This window comes from Gigantopelta aegis, chromosome 3, assembly GCF_016097555.1.
Source record: "Gigantopelta aegis isolate Gae_Host chromosome 3, Gae_host_genome, whole genome shotgun sequence".
Taxonomy (NCBI): Eukaryota; Metazoa; Mollusca; class Gastropoda; order Neomphalida; family Peltospiridae; genus Gigantopelta; species Gigantopelta aegis.
The window spans coordinates 3,041,112-3,059,857 of NC_054701.1; the positions used below are offsets into that span (position 1 = coordinate 3,041,112).

Sequence of the window (18,746 nt, forward strand, 5' to 3'; positions counted from 1 at the left end):
GTGAGGAGGGGACACTTCTTGCAAATTTGTGAAATCAGCCTATGGAATATCCACTGACGTGTCATATTTACATCTATGCTGAACAAGACTTATGATGAAATATTATTACATTTTGTGTGTTTTTCTTCTAATTAGGTCCATTTGCTTCAGTTTACATTAAAAATTATGTTTTAAAAAAATGCCTGTATACTAGTCTATGACCGTGTGGCTTCCTCATCTTCGTCGGCAGTTGATTCATCCGAATTTTCATCTAAGACAACATTTCCAGGATTAGGGACAAAGTCTCTAATAAGTGGTTCAAACTGATACGGTTTGATGCCATTAGCACAAGCTGGACACAATTCGTCGTCACTCGAATCGCTAAGTTCGTCCATGCTGCTTGGTAGTTTCTTCAGTTTTCCTGTCATCGATGACGTCACGGGTCTAGCTCATCAATTGTCGACAGTTTCCGGCAAACATCGGAGATTGGCGAAAAAAACCCCAACCAAGACTGGCACGCTCAACTTGGTCAATAAGGGGAGCGCGGTAGTTGCGTGTTGTGGTTTATGACGGCAAACAAATTCATTATGCCATATACACATGTATATGGTTTGGTGTCCGGTCTCCTTTAAGAACACATCTGATTTGGTTTATTTCTGATGATTTTAAGTTTGTATGTTTCTACGAATCAAACAAGTCCTTTTTAAATGCAGACAAAGTCTTTGTATTGTCATAGTCTAAAAATGTGTTTTATTATTACAACAAAAAATGCCACTGTCATAGCTCAAGTGAAATTTTTTTATTAAAAAAGGCATCTTTCTATGTATGCTAGGACAAAAACATTTAGCAATTTGGTAAATGTGATTAAAAATAAACGGAAACTTGTGACTTTCAAAGAGAAATCAGACACTGGATTTAATTGGTGCATCATTTTTCAGTGTAAGTAACAGATTTCAATACGAAACTGTCACATCATTGAAGGCGTGTTCGAAACCCTGGTGGTAAATGGACACGTTAAACCAGTTACTAAGCAAACATCATTGAATATAGCTTACTTTTAAAATACAATACAGTACTTGTTTGACCAAGTATATTTCATTGAAAATAGCTTACTTTTAAAATACAATACAGTACTTGTTTGACCAAGTATATTTTCAGCATGAGATAATGACAAGCACTTAGAAAAGATCAAAATATATCTTGTATATCAGACAGATGCCAACATGGTTACGGAGCTGGGAAATTATACAATATAGTTGATAACCATTTAATGATTGTCTTTTATTTCTTTTAGATTAATTATGAAAAAAAGCAGCATGTGCAACATAGTTGTAGAGGCAAAATGAAGAATACCGGTATCAACTTTGTTGATTCTAAAGTTTTACTGTTACAGTAGCTCGATACCACACGGAGTACATACTACAGTCCAGGGCCCATATTTTCAAAGCCAACTTAGTGCTACGAAGTCGTAAAACCATCGTAAGCTACGACATCACTATAGCGAATTGATCTTAATGCTAAGATTATCTTAAGTGCATAAGCTAGTAAGGTAATCTTAATGCAAAGATCATTTTGAAAGCTGGGTCCAGTACTGTTACAGTACCACTACTAGTTGAATATAGTATATATATATATAGTGGTGAAGATGATAATATAGAAACTTACTTTAATAGTCAATATACTCATAGTAACTAGGTCACAGTTATTTAATGCTGAAGTTTTTCAGATGGTAAACCTACAGATGTAATTTCCTTGTGTTTGGTAGAATGTCAATCTGGTTATATGGAACTGAAGAAGACTGCATTATATCAAACAATTAACTATTCAGACATGCATCAGGGTTTGTTCCCACAGCTAATTACAGGTAGACAACCAAATACAAGTTACACACTTCAGACAGCACTGAAAAGAAAGTAAGTTGTGGTATGTTTAATCAACCCATAGAATATACCATATAACCTTACTCATGGGATGAGTTGTTTTCACCCACAGCCAAAAGCCCCGAGTGCAAGAGCACGAGGTTTATCTGCTGTTAATCAAAGGACTGAAAAATGTGATATAACCATGCATACCACAAGTACGTTTATATGTAATCGACTTCTACCACACCCCTAGGTGACGTTGCATGCTGCAGTAAGGAAGTTTGGTGCAGCAAGAGGTGGAGTTTAAAAAGTATGGCTATACACATTTAATGCACACTTTAGTGAATGGTACAACAGCCTCAGGTTGATACAAATGTCTATATTAAATTACACAATGTAATCTCTGCAGGCTACTTTGTATTAACTTTGGCTAAACAATATGAAGGTTAAATTATTATTAAATATTTTTAATGAACTAAACTGTATCGTATTCATATAAAGATGTATTGGCATTCACATCCTCAATGATTGTCTAGGTATGAAAATATGCTTCCTGTTTATTTAACATCTAAAGGTCACAATCAGTAAAAAGAATGTCATTTGCATTCTTGCAAGCTTTGCGTACTCGATTTGCAAGTTTCATGTGCTGATCATTCGATGTAAATTTCAACCATGGGAAAACACTGGACTGTAATGAAAATACTGCGAAAACACTGAACTGTAACCAAAATAAAATGTAACAAAACAGACTCGTTATTAAATAAACTATTTATCCAACAATCCTTTTAGCCAATTTATTCTGAAACTCCTTCACCAAATTCAACCTGAATTTGTATTTAGCAAGTGAGAGCTTATCCACGAGTATATATACTGGTGCATGCAATATGAAAAATATTAATATATACACAGACATTACCTTTATAGTTCATAGAAAAATATACTGATGTCATAAACATCTTTTAACACAAATACACATAATTAGCAGTGGTTTTCTGTACACTATTTGTATGTGTGTGGTGAAGTAAGGTGGGGAGTGGGTGCTGGGTGGTGTGACATGTTCTTAACATAAGTTCATTTGTCTGAGATTCTCACAGACCGTAATATACATAATAAACAACAAAATCAGACTATAGTTAAGGATAATTAAACCATCTATTCTGGGCAATAACTCGCCAAAATGAGATATAGCATTACTGCAAATACTCATCATATCTAAACTAATAGGAATCCAGTGAACAATGTGATGTCTTCTGGTATACATATGAATTAAAAACATTTTGGTTTTTAATAACTTCACTAGGCTTAAAAATCACTGACTGGGGAAAAAAAAAGTTTAAATATTTAGGTTCAGCAATGTGCTTTAAAATAGCTAAAATTACCCACTGCAGTATATCTGATGATGTGTGGGCCCTGTGACCATTTCCGTTTCTCGGGTCACGTTTTATTTTAAATATATATTTGAACCACATTTGCAGGAAAAATACAATAAAGAACAATTCATTAACCGTCAGCTTACATGGTACAGGTATGCAAACAGAGTACAGTAGTTACCCGATTGATTGTCTTTCATGCAGATAGTCTGCACACTATTCACTGGGTTAGGCTACCTGGCTATTCCCACCCCCCCTACTCCAACCCCAAAACCATAATTATAATTCGTTTCAAGCTTTCCAGCAGTGGGCAATATTCAGGAAATTACGGAATATTACTTTTGCTTGAATAAATCTCATAATTTAAGTATTGGGTAGTACAAACAATGTCTATATTAAGATAGTACAACAACTATATCTGGCAATACTTAATATGCAACTACATTCCAAAAAACCTTTTAGTTTTTCTTTTCATACAGAATCAGGCTCAACAAGACATCAATTTGAGGAACAACAGAGCATCTTGTTTCTTAAACAAACAAAATATTCTCCACAATAAATTATGAAAATATATCTGTATTTTAAAACATCAGTTGTATTTTAGAAGCTAGTGTTGGAATTGTGAAAACTGCATATAAAAGCTATCTTGTTTATAATTAAAAATCAAAATCATAATCATGAATTTAAAAAAGTAAAATAAAGTGTTTTGATCCTGTTGATTCTGAAAGAGTTTTGAAACAGTAGTATTTATGCACATAATGATTATGGTGATAAACATCAAAATGCTCCATCAATGTCATGTACACCTGTTATTGTCAAATATACACACCAAAACACAGCTGACATTCTTTTTCTACAGAAAATGCTATGTACATTTTTAAAATTAACAATCCTATTTCAGGTTATTTTGTGACGCTGTTATAAAAAAAAAAAAAAAAAAAAAAAAAAAAAAAAAAAAAATATATATATATATATATATATATATATATATATATCAGGCATCCAAAATCAAGCTATTTTTACAATACCATAGCACAAAATTAAATTAATCAATGATTGACCTCGAATGATAAGATATACATACATAAATGGTTTTGTCAGTTTGGAAAGCAAAGGTAAAAAAACATGCATTGCTAAAGTTTAAATAATGACCACCTTTGTTTGACTGCGAACTAAAATGAAACAAACCAGTTGCCTTTTTCCTGAACAAGTTATTATGATCAGTACTCCCCCACCCCACAAAAACAAACCACCACTTAATATGATTAAAAATAGTTTAAGCCACTGATCCAGAAAAGACTCTGTACACTGGAAACATGATTTTGTAGATCATCTAACAATAGAATTTATGTACTATGATTAAAATAATGTACCGATAGGTATCCATAAAACCATTTTCTTTTAGGCATACTAAAACTGATGCTCATGATTTTACCAAAGTATGGCAGAAAATTAATTAAGTGTTAATTCCTATTATTACTACTACTACTACTACTTGAAACCAGGAGTATGTTCTCTACTTACGTGCCTACATCCAATTAAGTGTTAATTCCTATTATTACTACTACTACTTGAAACCAGGAGAATGTTCTCTACTTATGTGCCTACATCCAATTAAGTGTTAATTCCTATTACTACTACTACTACTTGAAACCAGGAGAATGTTCTCTACTTACGTGCCTACATCCAATTAAGTGTTAATTCCTATTATTACTACTACTACTTGAAACCAGGAGAATGTTCTCTACTTATGTGCCTACATCCAATTAAGTGTTAATTCCTATTACTACTACTACTACTTGAAATCAGGAGAATGTTCTCTACTTACATGCCTACATCCAATTAAGTGTTAATTCCTATTATTACTACTACTACTTGAAACCAGGAGAATGTTCTCTACTTACGTGCCTACATCCAATTAAGTGTTAATTCCTATTACTACTACTACTACTTGAAACCAGGAGTATGTTCTCTACTTACGTGCCTACATCCAATTAAGTGTTAATTCCTATTATTACTACTACTACTTGAAACCAGGAGAATGTTCTCTACTTACGTGCCTACATCCAATTAAGTGTTAATTCCTATTACTACTACTACTACTTGAAACCAGGAGTATGTTCTCTACTTATGTGCCTACATCCAATTAAGTGTTAATTCCTATTACTACTACTACTAGAAATCAGGAATATGTTCTCTACTTACGTGCCTACATCCAATTAAGTGTTAATTCCTATTATTACTACTACTACTTGAAACCAGGAGAATGTTCTCTACTTACGTGCCTACATCCAATTAAGTGTTAATTCCTATTACTACTACTACTACTTGAAACCAGGAGTATGTTCTCTACTTACGTGCCTACATCCAATTAAGTGTTAATTCCTATTATTACTACTACTACTTGAAACCAGGAGAATGTTCTCTACTTACGTGCCTACATCCAATTAAGTGTTAATTCCTATTATTACTACTACTACTTGAAACTAGGAGAATGTTCTCTACTTACGTGCCTACATCCAATTAAGTGTTAATTCCTATTATTACTACTACTACTTGAAATCAGGAGAATGTTCTCTACTTACGTGCCTACATCCAATTAAGTGTTAATTCCTATTATTACTACTACTACTTGAAACTAGGAGAATGTTCTCTACTTATGTGCCTACATCAAATTAAGGTTCAGACACGTCTATCCCAGGAATATCCTCCGACCTGATCAGGGACTGTGTGGGGCAGACTAGAAACATAATAGTGAGCATCTTTTCTTTATGTGCTAACAAGATGCAGTGTAGTAAGTATGCTCGTTGTGGGCACAGGTTCCGATATGGGTCAAGAAAACTAAGGTGCATTGATAAACAGGGACGAATAATATCCGATTGTAAACAATTCTTTTAGAAATATTAAAATTAGCAGAAAACAAATTTACATTTTGAAACTTACAGTAACTGTTACAATCATTGGTGTGCTCAAGCCAAATGCTCATGAACAGTCTGACTGATTTCCATCTTATCTTAACCTATCATAGTCATAATAACATTAGGCACAAGAACCAGTCTAGCGAGAGGCCACAGGTACTGTCTCCTGAACATGCCTGTCATAAAAATAATAATAATAAAAACAATGACAGAAAACTTTCACAGCCATTTGTACTTTGATGCAACTAAATATCAACAAAGTACAATTAGTGAAGTATTTGAAAGTTGTGGTCCGGGTGTATAATACATTGTGTAGGATACATATCACTGTATACTACAGTCAGTGAAGTATTTGGTTCTCATGGTCCTGGGATGCAATACGTTCTGTATGACACACGTCACGGGTCACTACAGTCGTCACGTATCAAGTAGCAGCTGCGTGGCGTCAGCATTTCTGTGACGTGCTTCAGTCTCCTCATCGGCTGACAATAATATATCAGATTCGAAACCATCCGCCTGTTCTATTCGATTATAGCATTTGACACGCTCTGATGTTTTGTAGTACTTCACGGAAGTGTCGTTATCATTCACGTAAATTGTCTTAGAGTTCTGAATACTCTTCTTCAAAAAGTTATCAACCACCCAGAAAATAAAGGCCTGAAATGGAAAGAAAAGATATCTCTTGTGTACTTACAAGTCTCTCATCTATTCAAATACATGTCTGATCTTACTTAGTAACTCAACCTACCTGGAGAGGGGTGAGGTGGATGGAGCACAATGTAAGACCTTACTTAACCTACTCAACCTATCTATGGGGAGTATGGATGAGGGGTGGGGTGGATGGAGCACAATGTAGGACCTTACTTAACCTACTCAACCTATCTATGGGGAGTATGGATGAGGGGTGGGGTGGATGGAGCACAATGTAAGACCTTACTTAACCTACTCAACCTATCTATGGGGAGTATGGATGAGGGGTGGGGTGGATGGAGCACAATGTAAGACCTTACTTAACCTACTCAACCTATCTATGGGGAGTATGGATGAGGGGTGGGGTGGATGGAGCACAATGTAGGACCTTACTTAACCTACTCAACCTATCTATGGGGAGTATGGATGAGGGGTGGGGTGGATGGAGCACAATGTAAGACCTTACTTAACCTACTCAACCTATCTATGGGGAGTATGGATGAGGGGTGGGGTGGATGGAGCACAATGTAAGACCTTACTTAACCTACTCAACCTATCTATGGGGAGTATGGATGAGGGGTGGGGTGGATGGAGCACAATGTAGGACCTTACTTAACCTACTCAACCTATCTATGGGGAGTATGGATGAGGGGTGGGGTGGATGGAGCACAATGTAAGACCGTACTTAACCTACTCAACCTATCTATGGGGAGTATGGATGAGGGGTGAGGTGGATGGAGCACAATGTAAGACCTTACTTAACCTACTCAACCTATCTATGGGGAGTATGGATGAGGGGTGGGGTGGATGGAGCACAATGTAGGACCTTACTTAACCTACTCAACCTATCTATGGGGAGTATGGAGAGGGGTGAGGTGGATGGAGCACAATGTAAGACCTTACTTAACCTACTCAACCTATCTATGGGGAGTATGGATGAGGGGTGGGGTGGATGGAGCACAATGTAGGACCTTACTTAACCTACTCAACCTATCTATGGGGAGTATGGATGAGGGGTGAGGTGGATGGAGCACAATGTAAGACCTTACTTAACCTACTCAACCTATCTATGGGGAGTATGGATGAGGGGTGAGGTGGATGGAGCACAATGTAAGACCTTACTTAACCTACTCAACCTATCTATGGGGAGTATGGATGAGGGGTGAGGTGGATGGAGCACAATGTAGGACCTTACTTAACCTACTCAACCTATCTATGGGAAGTATGGATGAGGGGTGGGGTGGATGGAGCACAATGTAGGACCTTACTTAACCTACTCAACCTATCTATGGGGAGTATGGATGAGGGGTGGGGTGGATGGAGCACAATGTAAGACCTTACTTAACCTACTCAACCTATCTATGGGGAGTATGGATGAGGGGTGGGGTGGATGGAGCACAATGTAGGACCTTACTTAACCTACTCAATCTATCTATGGGGAGTATGGATGAGGGGTGGGGTGGATGGAGCACAATGTAGGACCTTACTTAACCTATTTATGGAGAGTGGGGAGGCATTGGATGGACCTACCTATGTGGGGAATGGAGCGGTGATGGATGGACCACAAGGTACAGGTAACTGAATGGAGCGGTGATGGATGGACCACAAGGTACAGGTAACTGAATGGGGCGGTGATGGATGGACCACGAGGTACAGGTAACTGAATGGGGTGGTGGATGGACCATGAGGTACAGGTAACTGAATGGGGCGGTGGTGGATGGACCATGAGGTACAGGTAACTGAATGGTGCGGTGATGGATGGACCACGAGGTACAGGTAACTGAATGGGGTGGTGGATGGACCACAAGGTACAGGTAACTGAATGGGGTGGTGATGGATGGACCACAAGGTACAGGTAACTGAATGGAGCGGTGATGGATGGACCACAAGGTACAGGTAACTGAATGGGGTGGTGTGGACACAAGGTAAAGATAATTGAATGGAGCGGTGATGGATGGACCACAAGGTACAGGTAATTGAATGGAGTGGTGATGGATGGATCACAAGGTACAGGTAAATGAATGGGGTGGTGATGGATGGACCACAAGGTACAGGTAACTGAATGGAGCGGTGATGGATGGACCACAAGGTACAGGTAACTGAATGGAGCGGTGATGGATGGACCACAAGGTACAGGTAACTGAATGGGGCGGTGATGGATGGACCACAAGGTACAGGTAACTGAATGGGGTGGTGATGGATGGACCACAAGGTACAGGTAACTGAATGGGGTGGTGTGGACACAAGGTACAGGTAACTGAATGGAGTGGTGATGGATGGATCACAAGGTACAGGTAACTGAATGGTGCGGTGATGGATGGATCACAAGGTACAGGTAACTGAATGGGGTTGTGATGGATGGATCACAAGGTACAGGTAACTGAATGGGGTTGTGATGGATGGACCACAAGGTACAGGTAACTGAATGGGGTTGTGATGGATGGACCACAAGGTACAGGTAACTGAATGGGGTGGTGTGGACCACAAGGTACAGGTAACTGAATGGGGTGATGGATGGACCACAAGGTACAGGTAACTGAATGGAGCAGTGGTGGATGGACAACAAGGTAAAGGTAATTGAATGGGGTGGTGATGGATGGACCACAAGGTACAGGTAACTGAATGGGGTTGTGATGGATGGACCACAAGGTACAGGTAAGTGAATGGGGTTGTGATGGATGGACCACAAGGTACAGGTAACTGAATGGGGTTGTGATGGATGGACCACAAGGTACAGGTAACTGAATGGGGTGGTGTGGACCACAAGGTACAGGTAACTGAATGGGGTGATGGATGGACCACAAGGTACAGGTAACTGAATGGAGCAGTGGTGGATGGACAACAAGGTAAAGGTAATTGAATGGGGTGGTGATGGATGGACCACAAGGTACAGGTAACTGAATGGGGTGATGGATGGACCACAAGGTACAGGTAACTGAATGGAGCGGTGATGGATGGACAACAAGGTAAAGGTAATTGAATGGGGTGGTGATGGATGGACCACAAGGTACAGGTAACTGAATGGAGCGGTGATGGATGGATCACAAGGTACAGGTAACTGAATGGAGCGGTGATGGATGGATCACAAGGTAAATGGAGCGGTGATGGATGGATCACAAGGTACAGGTAACTGAATGGGGCAGTGGTGGATGGACCACAAGGTACAGGTAACTGAATGGGGCAGTGGTGGATGGACCACAAGGTACAGGTAACTGAATGGGGCGGTGGTGGATGGACCACAAGGTACAGGTAACTGAATGGGGCGGTGGTGGATGGACCACAAGGTACAGGTAACTGAATGGGGCGGTGATGGATGGACCACAAGGTACAGGTAACTGAATGGGGCGGTGATGGATGGACCACAAGGTACAGGTAACTGAATGGGGCAGTGGTGGATGGACCACAAGGTACAGGTAACTGAATGGAGTGGTGGTGGATGGACCACAAGGTACAGGTAACTGAATGGGGCAGTGGTGGATGGACCACAAGGTACAGGTAACTGAATGGGGCAGTGGTGGATGGACCACAAGGTACAGGTAACTGAATGGGGCAGTGGTGGATGGACCACAAGGTACAGGTAACTGAATGGGGCAGTGGTGGATGGACCACAAGGTACAGGTAACTGAATGGAGCGGTGATGGATGGACCACGAGGTACAGGTAACTGAATGGGGCGGTGAATGGATGGACCAGGTACAGGTAACTGAATACAGGTAACAGGTAACTGAATGGGGCGGTGGTGGATGGACCACAAGGTACAGGTAACTGAATGGGGCAGTGGTGGATGGACCACAAGGTACAGGTAACTGAATGGGGCAGTGGTGGATGGACCACAAGGTACAGGTAACTGAATGGGGCGGTGGTGGACACAAGGTACAGGTAACTGAATGGAGCGGTGATGGATGGATCACAAGGTACAGGTAACTGAATGGTGCGGTGATGGATGGATCACAAGGTACAGGTAACTGAATGGGGTTGTGATGGATGGATCACAAGGTACAGGTAACTGAATGGGGTGATGGATGGACCACAAGGTAAAGGTAACTGAATGGAGCAGTAGTGGATGGATCACGAGGTACAGGTAACTGAATGGTGCAGTGGTGGATGGATCATGAGGTACAGGTAACTGAATGGGGCAGTGGTGGATGGATCACGAGGTACAGGTAACTGAATGGTGCGGTGATGGATGGATAACAAGGTAAAGGTAATTGAATGGGGTGGTGATGGATGGACCACAAGGTACAGGTAACTGAATGGGGCAGTGGTGGATGGACCACAAGGTACAGGTAACTGAATGGGGCAGTGGTGGATGGACCACAAGGTACAGGTAACTGAATGGAGCGGTGATGGATGGACCACGAGGTACAGGTAACTGAATGGGGCGGTGATGGATGGACCATGAGGTACAGGTAACTGAATGGGGTGGTGGATGGACCATGAGGTACAGGTAACTGAATGGAGCGGTGATGGATGGACCATGAGGTACAGGTAACTGAATGGGGTGGTGGGTGGACCATGAGGTACAGGTAACTGAATGGAGCGGTGGTGGATGGACCACAAGGTAAAGGTAACTGAATGGGGCAGTGGTGGATGGATCACGAGGTACAGGTAACTGAATGGGGCAGTGGTGGATGGACCACGAGGTACAGGTAACTGAATGGGGCAGTGGTGGATGGACCACAAGGTACAGGTAACTGAATGGGGCGGTGGTGGATGGACCACAAGGTAAAGGTAACTGAATGGAGCGGTGATGGATGGACCACAAGGTAAAGGTAACTGAATGGGGCAGTGGTGGATGGACCACAAGGTACAGGTAACTGAATGGAGCGGTGATGGATGGACCACAAGGTACAGGTAACTGAATGGGGTGATGGATGGACCACAAGGTAAAGGTAACTGAATGGAGCAGTAGTGGATGGATCACGAGGTACAGGTAACTGAATGGTGCAGTGGTGGATGGATCATGAGGTACAGGTAACTGAATGGGGCAGTGGTGGATGGATCACGAGGTACAGGTAACTGAATGGTGCGGTGATGGATGGACAACAAGGTAAAGGTAATTGAATGGGGTGGTGATGGATGGACCACAAGGTACAGGTAACTGAATGGGGCAGTGATGGATGGACCACGAGGTACAGGTAACTGAATGGAGCGGTGATGGATGGACCACGAGGTACAGGTAACTGAATGGGGCGGTGATGTATGGACCACGAGGTACAGGTAACTGAATGGAGCGGTGATGGATGGACCACAAGGTACAGGTAACTGAATGGAGCGGTTATGGATGGACCAGAAGGTACAGGTAACTGAATGGGGCGGTGATGGATGGACCACGAGGTACAGGTAACTGAATGGGGCGGTGATGGATGGACCACGAGGTACAGGTAACTGAATGGAGCGGTGATGGATGGACCACGAGGTACAGGTAACTGAATGGAGCGGTGATGGATGGACCACGAGGTACAGGTAACTGAATGGGGCGGTGATGGATGGACCACGAGGTACAGGTAACTGAATGGAGCGGTGATGGATGGACCACAAGGTACAGGTAACTGAATGGGGCGGTGATGGATGGACCACAAGGTAGAGGTAACTGAATGGGGCGGTGATGGATGGACCACAAGGTACAGGTAACTGAATGGGGTGGTGATGGATGGACCACGAGGTACAGGTAACTGAATGGAGTGGTGATGGATGGACCACAAGGTACAGGTAGCTGAATGGGGTGGTGTGGACACAAGGTAAAGATAATTGAATGGAGCGGTGATGGATGGACCACAAGGTACAGGTAATTGAATGGAGTGGTGATGGATGGATCACAAGGTACAGGTAACTGAATGGGGTGGTGATGGATGGACCACAAGGTACAGGTAACTGAATGGGGTGGTGATGGATGGACCACAAGGTACAGGTAACTGAATGGGGTGGTGATGGATGGACCACAAGGTACAGGTAACTGAATGGAGCAGTGATGGATGGACCACAAGGTACAGGTAACTGAATGGTGCGGTGATGGATGGACCACAAGGTACAGGTAACTGAATGGGGTGGTGATGGATGGACCACAAGGTACAGGTAACTGAATGGGGTGGTGTGGACACAAGGTACAGGTAACTGAATGGGGTGATGGATGGACCACAAGGTACAGGTAACTGAATGGGGTTGTGATGGATGGACCACAAGGTACAGGTAACTGAATGGGGTTGTGATGGATGGACCACAAGGTACAGGTGACTGAATGGGGTGGTGTGGACCACAAGGTACAGGTAACTGAATAGGGTGATGGATGGACCACAAGGTACAGGTAACTGAATGGAGCAGTGGTGGATGGACAACAAGGTAAAGGTAATTGAATGGGGTTGTGATGGATGGACCACAAGGTACAGGTAACTGAATGGGGTTGTGATGGATGTACCACAAGGTACAGGTAACTGAATGGGTTTGTGATGGATGGACCACAAGGTACAGGTAACTGAATGGGGTGGTGTGGACCACAAGGTACAGGAACTGAATGGGGTGACCACAAGGTACAGGTAACTGAATGGAGCAGTGGTGGATGGACAACAAGGTAAAGGTAATTGAATGGGGTGGTGATGGATGGACCACAAGGTACAGGTAACTGAATGGGGTGATGGATGGACCACAAGGTACAGGTAACTGAATGGAGCAGTGGTGGATGGACAACAAGGTAAAGGTAATTGAATGGGGTGGTGATGGATGGACCACAAGGTACAGGTAACTGAATGGGGTGGTGTGGACACAAGGTACAGGTAACTGAATGCTAATACTTGCCTCAAATGCAATGGTTTGTAGGATTAAATGCCCTTGGTAGACTTGTCAACTACGATTATTTCAAATAGTGTCCTCAACCAGATATAGCAAAGACCATGTTATGTACTGTTCTGTTTTGGGAAACATGTTCCTTGCTTACAAATGGGAGCAAGGTGGCTTCCTATTACAACTGGCTGCTTAACACACCTTGTATATTTGATCTGTATCAGATGTCGTGAGGGTAAACCAAGTATACTAAGCCAGGTGACTGTTTAAGCCAGGTGACTGTTTAATACAGGTGGCTGTTTTAACAGGTTCCACTGTATCAGTGTTTTCATGTCTTAAATGTGTTGAGTTAATTTTTTTATATCAAAGCAATAACCGTAGCCCATTTAGATTACCACAAGCTACAAGTTAAAGATATTTAAATTTACATAATTACAGTGTTTCAATTTTCCTCTGTGCAAGATGAAAAACATTTGCAATAAATATACTTACATTAATAACAAGTGGAACCAAAAACATCACTATCACCAACTCCAAAACTCCATTCTGAATAGGTTTCATAATAAATTTCCTCACCTGCAAAAGATTCATAATATGAAATTACACAACAGAATGTGGAAAGTACAGAAGACCACATTAGATGATGAACATTCATCTGCTATACAGCACCCCTTAAACACTGAGGATTGTAACAAAATTAAAATCTCAAAACAAAATTCTAAAATTATCTGTCCATAATTATAATTGTATAATTGTCCATAATTATAATTGTATCCAATTCTTGAAATTAAACTACCGTAAAACCGTGAACAGAAACATAGGCTTCTATATCTTTTTGCCACGCATCCATTCAAGGCAGGCTTCTATATTTTTAATTCAGACTTTTCTAACCTAGTGTTGTTGTCATCTGCTGTATACATGGAAACCTCTTATTCCTCTGAGCAACAAAAAACCCATCTCCTTTCCTTTTTTTCCCCTCGATATTTGTAGTTAAAGGCCTAAACTTTTGACATCACATAGAGGTCGTGACGAGTACAACGTAGTCATTAACCTGACAACATTACAATAGCAGAAACAGGCTTTTGAGTATTCAATACAGGCCTCTTATTTATTTTTTTGCAACGCTCTGAGATCCAGCCTCTATTCAAGGCAGGCCTCTGTTGAAGGCAGGCCTCTGTTGATGGCAGGCCTCTGTTCATGGCAGGCCTCTGTTCAAGGCAGGCCTCTGTTCAAGGCAGGCCTCTGTTCACGGCAGGCCTCTGTTCACGGCAGGCCTCTGTTCAAGTCAGGCCTCTGTTAATGGCAGGCCTCTGTTCAAGGCAGGCCTCTGTTCAAGGCAGGCCTCTGTTCATGGCAGGCCTCTGTTCAAGTCATGCCTCTGTTCTTGGCAGGCCTCTGTTCATGGCAGGCCTCTGTTCAAGTCAGGCCTCTGTTCATGGCAGGCCTCTGTTCAAGTCAGGCCTCTGTTAATGGCAGGCCTCTGTTCAAGGCAGGCCTCTATTCATGGCAGGCCTCTGTTCAAGTCAGGCCTCTGTTCATGGCAGACCTCTGTTCAAGGCAGGCCTCTGTTCAAGGCAGACCTCTGTTCATGGCAGTCCTCTGTTCAAGGCAGACCTCTATTCATGGCAGGCCTCTGTTCAAGGCAGGCCTCTATTCACGGCAGCCCTCTATTCAAGGCAGGCTTCTGTTCAAGGACTTAGTAATAAGTGAATACTGACTCACCGAAGTCCAGAATGGAAAGAGCACCAGTAGCGTCATGAGTATTTTTTCAATAATCATCACTATGATGTAGAGACCGCACTGGCCCACCCACGACTGACACTGAGGAGGTTTACCTGGAAAACAAAACAACACGCTAACAAATAACCACTCATTCTCCAATAGTAGAGCACAGAACTGCTACATATGACAGCTGATTTCTTGAGGTGTCATTTATTTCATTACCAATTACAAATTCTCCAAAGGACTGGGGCAATACTAAAGATGCAGCAACTACTGGCAAGTAACTCGGTCCTGGCGATTAAGTCCGACAAGACTAAGTGAAAGGTGCTGTGCGAAAGTGATGGTGGAAACAGCGTGGTTCTGGCAATTTGTCAATAAGCAACTTTCTATAACCACGTCCATGGTTGGTTAAAGGCATACTGTCACAGATTTAAGAACCTTATTTCTTTAAAAATGAATAATAAATCAAAATTAAATTAATTTTTACAGACCAAATCTAGCTATTGCATCCCTTTGACTACACCATGATGGAGTGAAATCCATGTCAACCCTCTCAGCAATGTTAGTTTTTGAATTATGGACCAGTGCCATAATTCAATGATTTTTACAAAACATCATTACTAAGTGGAGTATATTGGTTACGTAGATGGTTGAATAAAGTACATTTAAGGACAAATCAAATATATATATTTTTAAGTTATACTTTGTTAGGCCATGTAGTAGGTCAGTAGTCTGTGACAATATGCCTTTAATGTTTAGATATCAGTATTAAACTATAACAAATTGTTAACAATTTTGGGGTCCAATATGAACCGTGGATATATCCATGTATATTGGCAGTTTAACTTTTAACATCAACTAAATTTTATCACTTTTTTTCATTCAACTTCTTTTACACGACCGGCCTCGGTGGCGTCGTGGTTAGGCCATCGGTCTACAGGCTGGTAGGTAATGGGTTCGGATCCCAGTCGAGGCATGGGATTTTTAATCCAGATACAGACTCCAAACCCTGAGCGAGTGCTCCGCAAGGCTCAATGTGTAGGTGTAAACCACTTGCACCAACCAGTGATCCATAACTGGTTCAACAAAGGCCATGGTTTGTGCTATCCTGCCTGTGGGAAGATCCCTTGCTGCTAATCGGAAAGAGTAGCCCATGTAGTGGCGACTGCAGGTTTCCTCTCAAAATCTGTGTGGTCCGTAACCATATGTCTGACACCATATAACCGTAAATAAAATGTGTTGAGTGCATCATTTAATAATACATTTCTTTCTTTTCTTTTACATGAAATTCAGGTGCATATACTTTGTCACTGCTACACATGCAAAATTCTTATGCATCCAGCTTTACAACCAAAAAACGTCATCACTGACCCAGGTTTTCAACGTGAAATACAGTACTTCTAGAATTTTTATAAAATCCAATAGCCATGGGGTCAGTGATTTAAAATATTTACTAGCCACAATTAAAAATTCACTAGCCCTACTTTACTATTATGTCAGTACAATTTTACTAAATAATAGTAATAATCAGATGTGACTTAACAGGAAGATATAGCTTAAAAACACTAACATGGGGGGGGGGGGAGGGGGTTTGGGGTCGCATCAGTTGAGAATGGGTTTTTACGTAAATTTTGCATGTCTCGACTGCAGTCGACAATGGGAGGGAAAGAGTTAACAATTTTCTCTTCTTTTTTTTAACTTTTTGACAGAAAATGTATCGTCCGTTGCCCTGTTTTGGTGGGGTTCCTGTTTTGGTGGTTGCATCGTTTGTGCGCAACAGTACGTACATTTGAATATTTTTTACGAATTTGACTTTTGCATGGGTAAAGTAAACAAATGTTTGTCATATTCACAGAAATGTAAAAAAAAAATAGCAATATTGAACTTTACCCACTCATAAACACGGCACGTTTCTTAATAACTTTTTTCTATGATTTTCAAAGATTGTAATTTGAAAGAACACTTAATTTTAAAAACTATTTCTCTCTGTTCTCAGCTGTACTGGTATCTGATTATTGAAGTCACATGATTGTCACGGCATCTGCTGGTAAAACTCTCTTTATAGATACTTATATGTTTTAACATAAATATCTTTCTGCATATCTGTTTATATATTTATTAAAACTCAGAATGCAGCTTATATTTTTTAACCAAACAATTTTACCATTATAACCATTCATTTGCTCAACTTATTACACAATTGCAAAGTATCATAATTGTTATATTTTTTCCTAAAATGTTGTCTGTTAACATTGTTTCTCGAGGGCTCCATTTTGTAATTTGCCTTAAAACAGACCTTCGTTTTTGAAAACCCCAGGAGTGCCAAACATCGCATTCCTCAAAATGCTTATGAGGGAGGGAAATCACACTCCTCAAAATGCAGAGGGAAAAAAAAATCGCACTCCTCAAAATAATCGCGAGCATCCACAATGCCACAAATCTTTCCAATCTGTTCACAATGAACTTCCTAGAATACTTTTTACATATTGAAACACGATTGGTTAGTTATCTTTACACTGAGCCAATCAGCTAGGAGTTCACTTATTATTAAGATCTCGTCGGTTTTGTTTGTTTAATTTCGTACAATGCAGGTAATGATCGCGAAATGTATTTATACTGTCGTCGTTTTGATCAATAATAGGTGCGTTGTCCAATATATATAATGTTTAATGTATAATGTTGATACATGTTGATATCACAGTAAACGCGTACACAAACAAAAATGTAATTTTGTAAAGCAGGTTTTGTTTTCATTAATAACATAGCGATGTACTCGTAGACATTCTGTTTCATGATACTGCCACGTGATTTAAAGCAAAGGACATTGCCCTTGGTAGAGTCAGATTTCTAGTACATGTGATCGGTTGACGGGCCCCTGAAACAAACATACACCGATTTAATTTCAACTCAGTAATTCGAATTTACCGAGTGTAAAGCATGTATATTTTAAAATTAAAGTTACATAAAGGTGGTTATGTTGGGGTTTTTGTGGTTTGTTTTTAGTTTTTTATGGGTTGCTATGATTCGAGTTAGTAGTATAATAAATGACGTGTTAACTACAGTACACAGATAATTAAAGTTAATCCTGTTTGTAAAAATATATATTTATAAAAACTGTAGTAAGATATATTTGGGTAGAAAACAATAGATGTTATGACATTATTATTATTATCATTTTTAAGTAGAGACTTTGAAGGTACATGACGTATATTATGATATCATGATAAATGTGATAACCCTGTGCCATGTGGTTGTAACACTTTTAATTTCTTTTTAGTTTAAATGATTTACAAATAGGCCTACTGACATTATTTTTGTGAGTGTTTTATTAGATATTTTACAGTTAGAATTCTTAATAACAATACCATAGTTCTTACAATGCCAATTCACATTCAGTTCACAGGTTTGTGTCCATGGAGAAATCATATC

General features: G+C 40.7%; 1 protein-coding gene across 1 annotated transcript in view; it reads right to left on the bottom strand.

Annotated features, from left to right (window-relative positions):
- Nucleotides 1-763: 763 nt before the first annotated feature.
- LOC121367397 (store-operated calcium entry regulator STIMATE-like) overlaps nucleotides 764-18,746 on the bottom strand; it is a 31,845-nt gene continuing 13,862 nt past the window's right edge. Inside the window, exons 5-7 of the mRNA XM_041491550.1 lie at nucleotides 15,318-15,430; nucleotides 14,088-14,171; nucleotides 764-6,786 (exon numbers count right to left, since the gene is read on the bottom strand). Coding sequence (XP_041347484.1) covers nucleotides 6,547-6,786; nucleotides 14,088-14,171; nucleotides 15,318-15,430 — 437 coding nt within the window. The 3' untranslated portion in view covers nucleotides 764-6,546. The remainder of the gene's footprint in view (nucleotides 6,787-14,087; nucleotides 14,172-15,317; nucleotides 15,431-18,746) is intronic.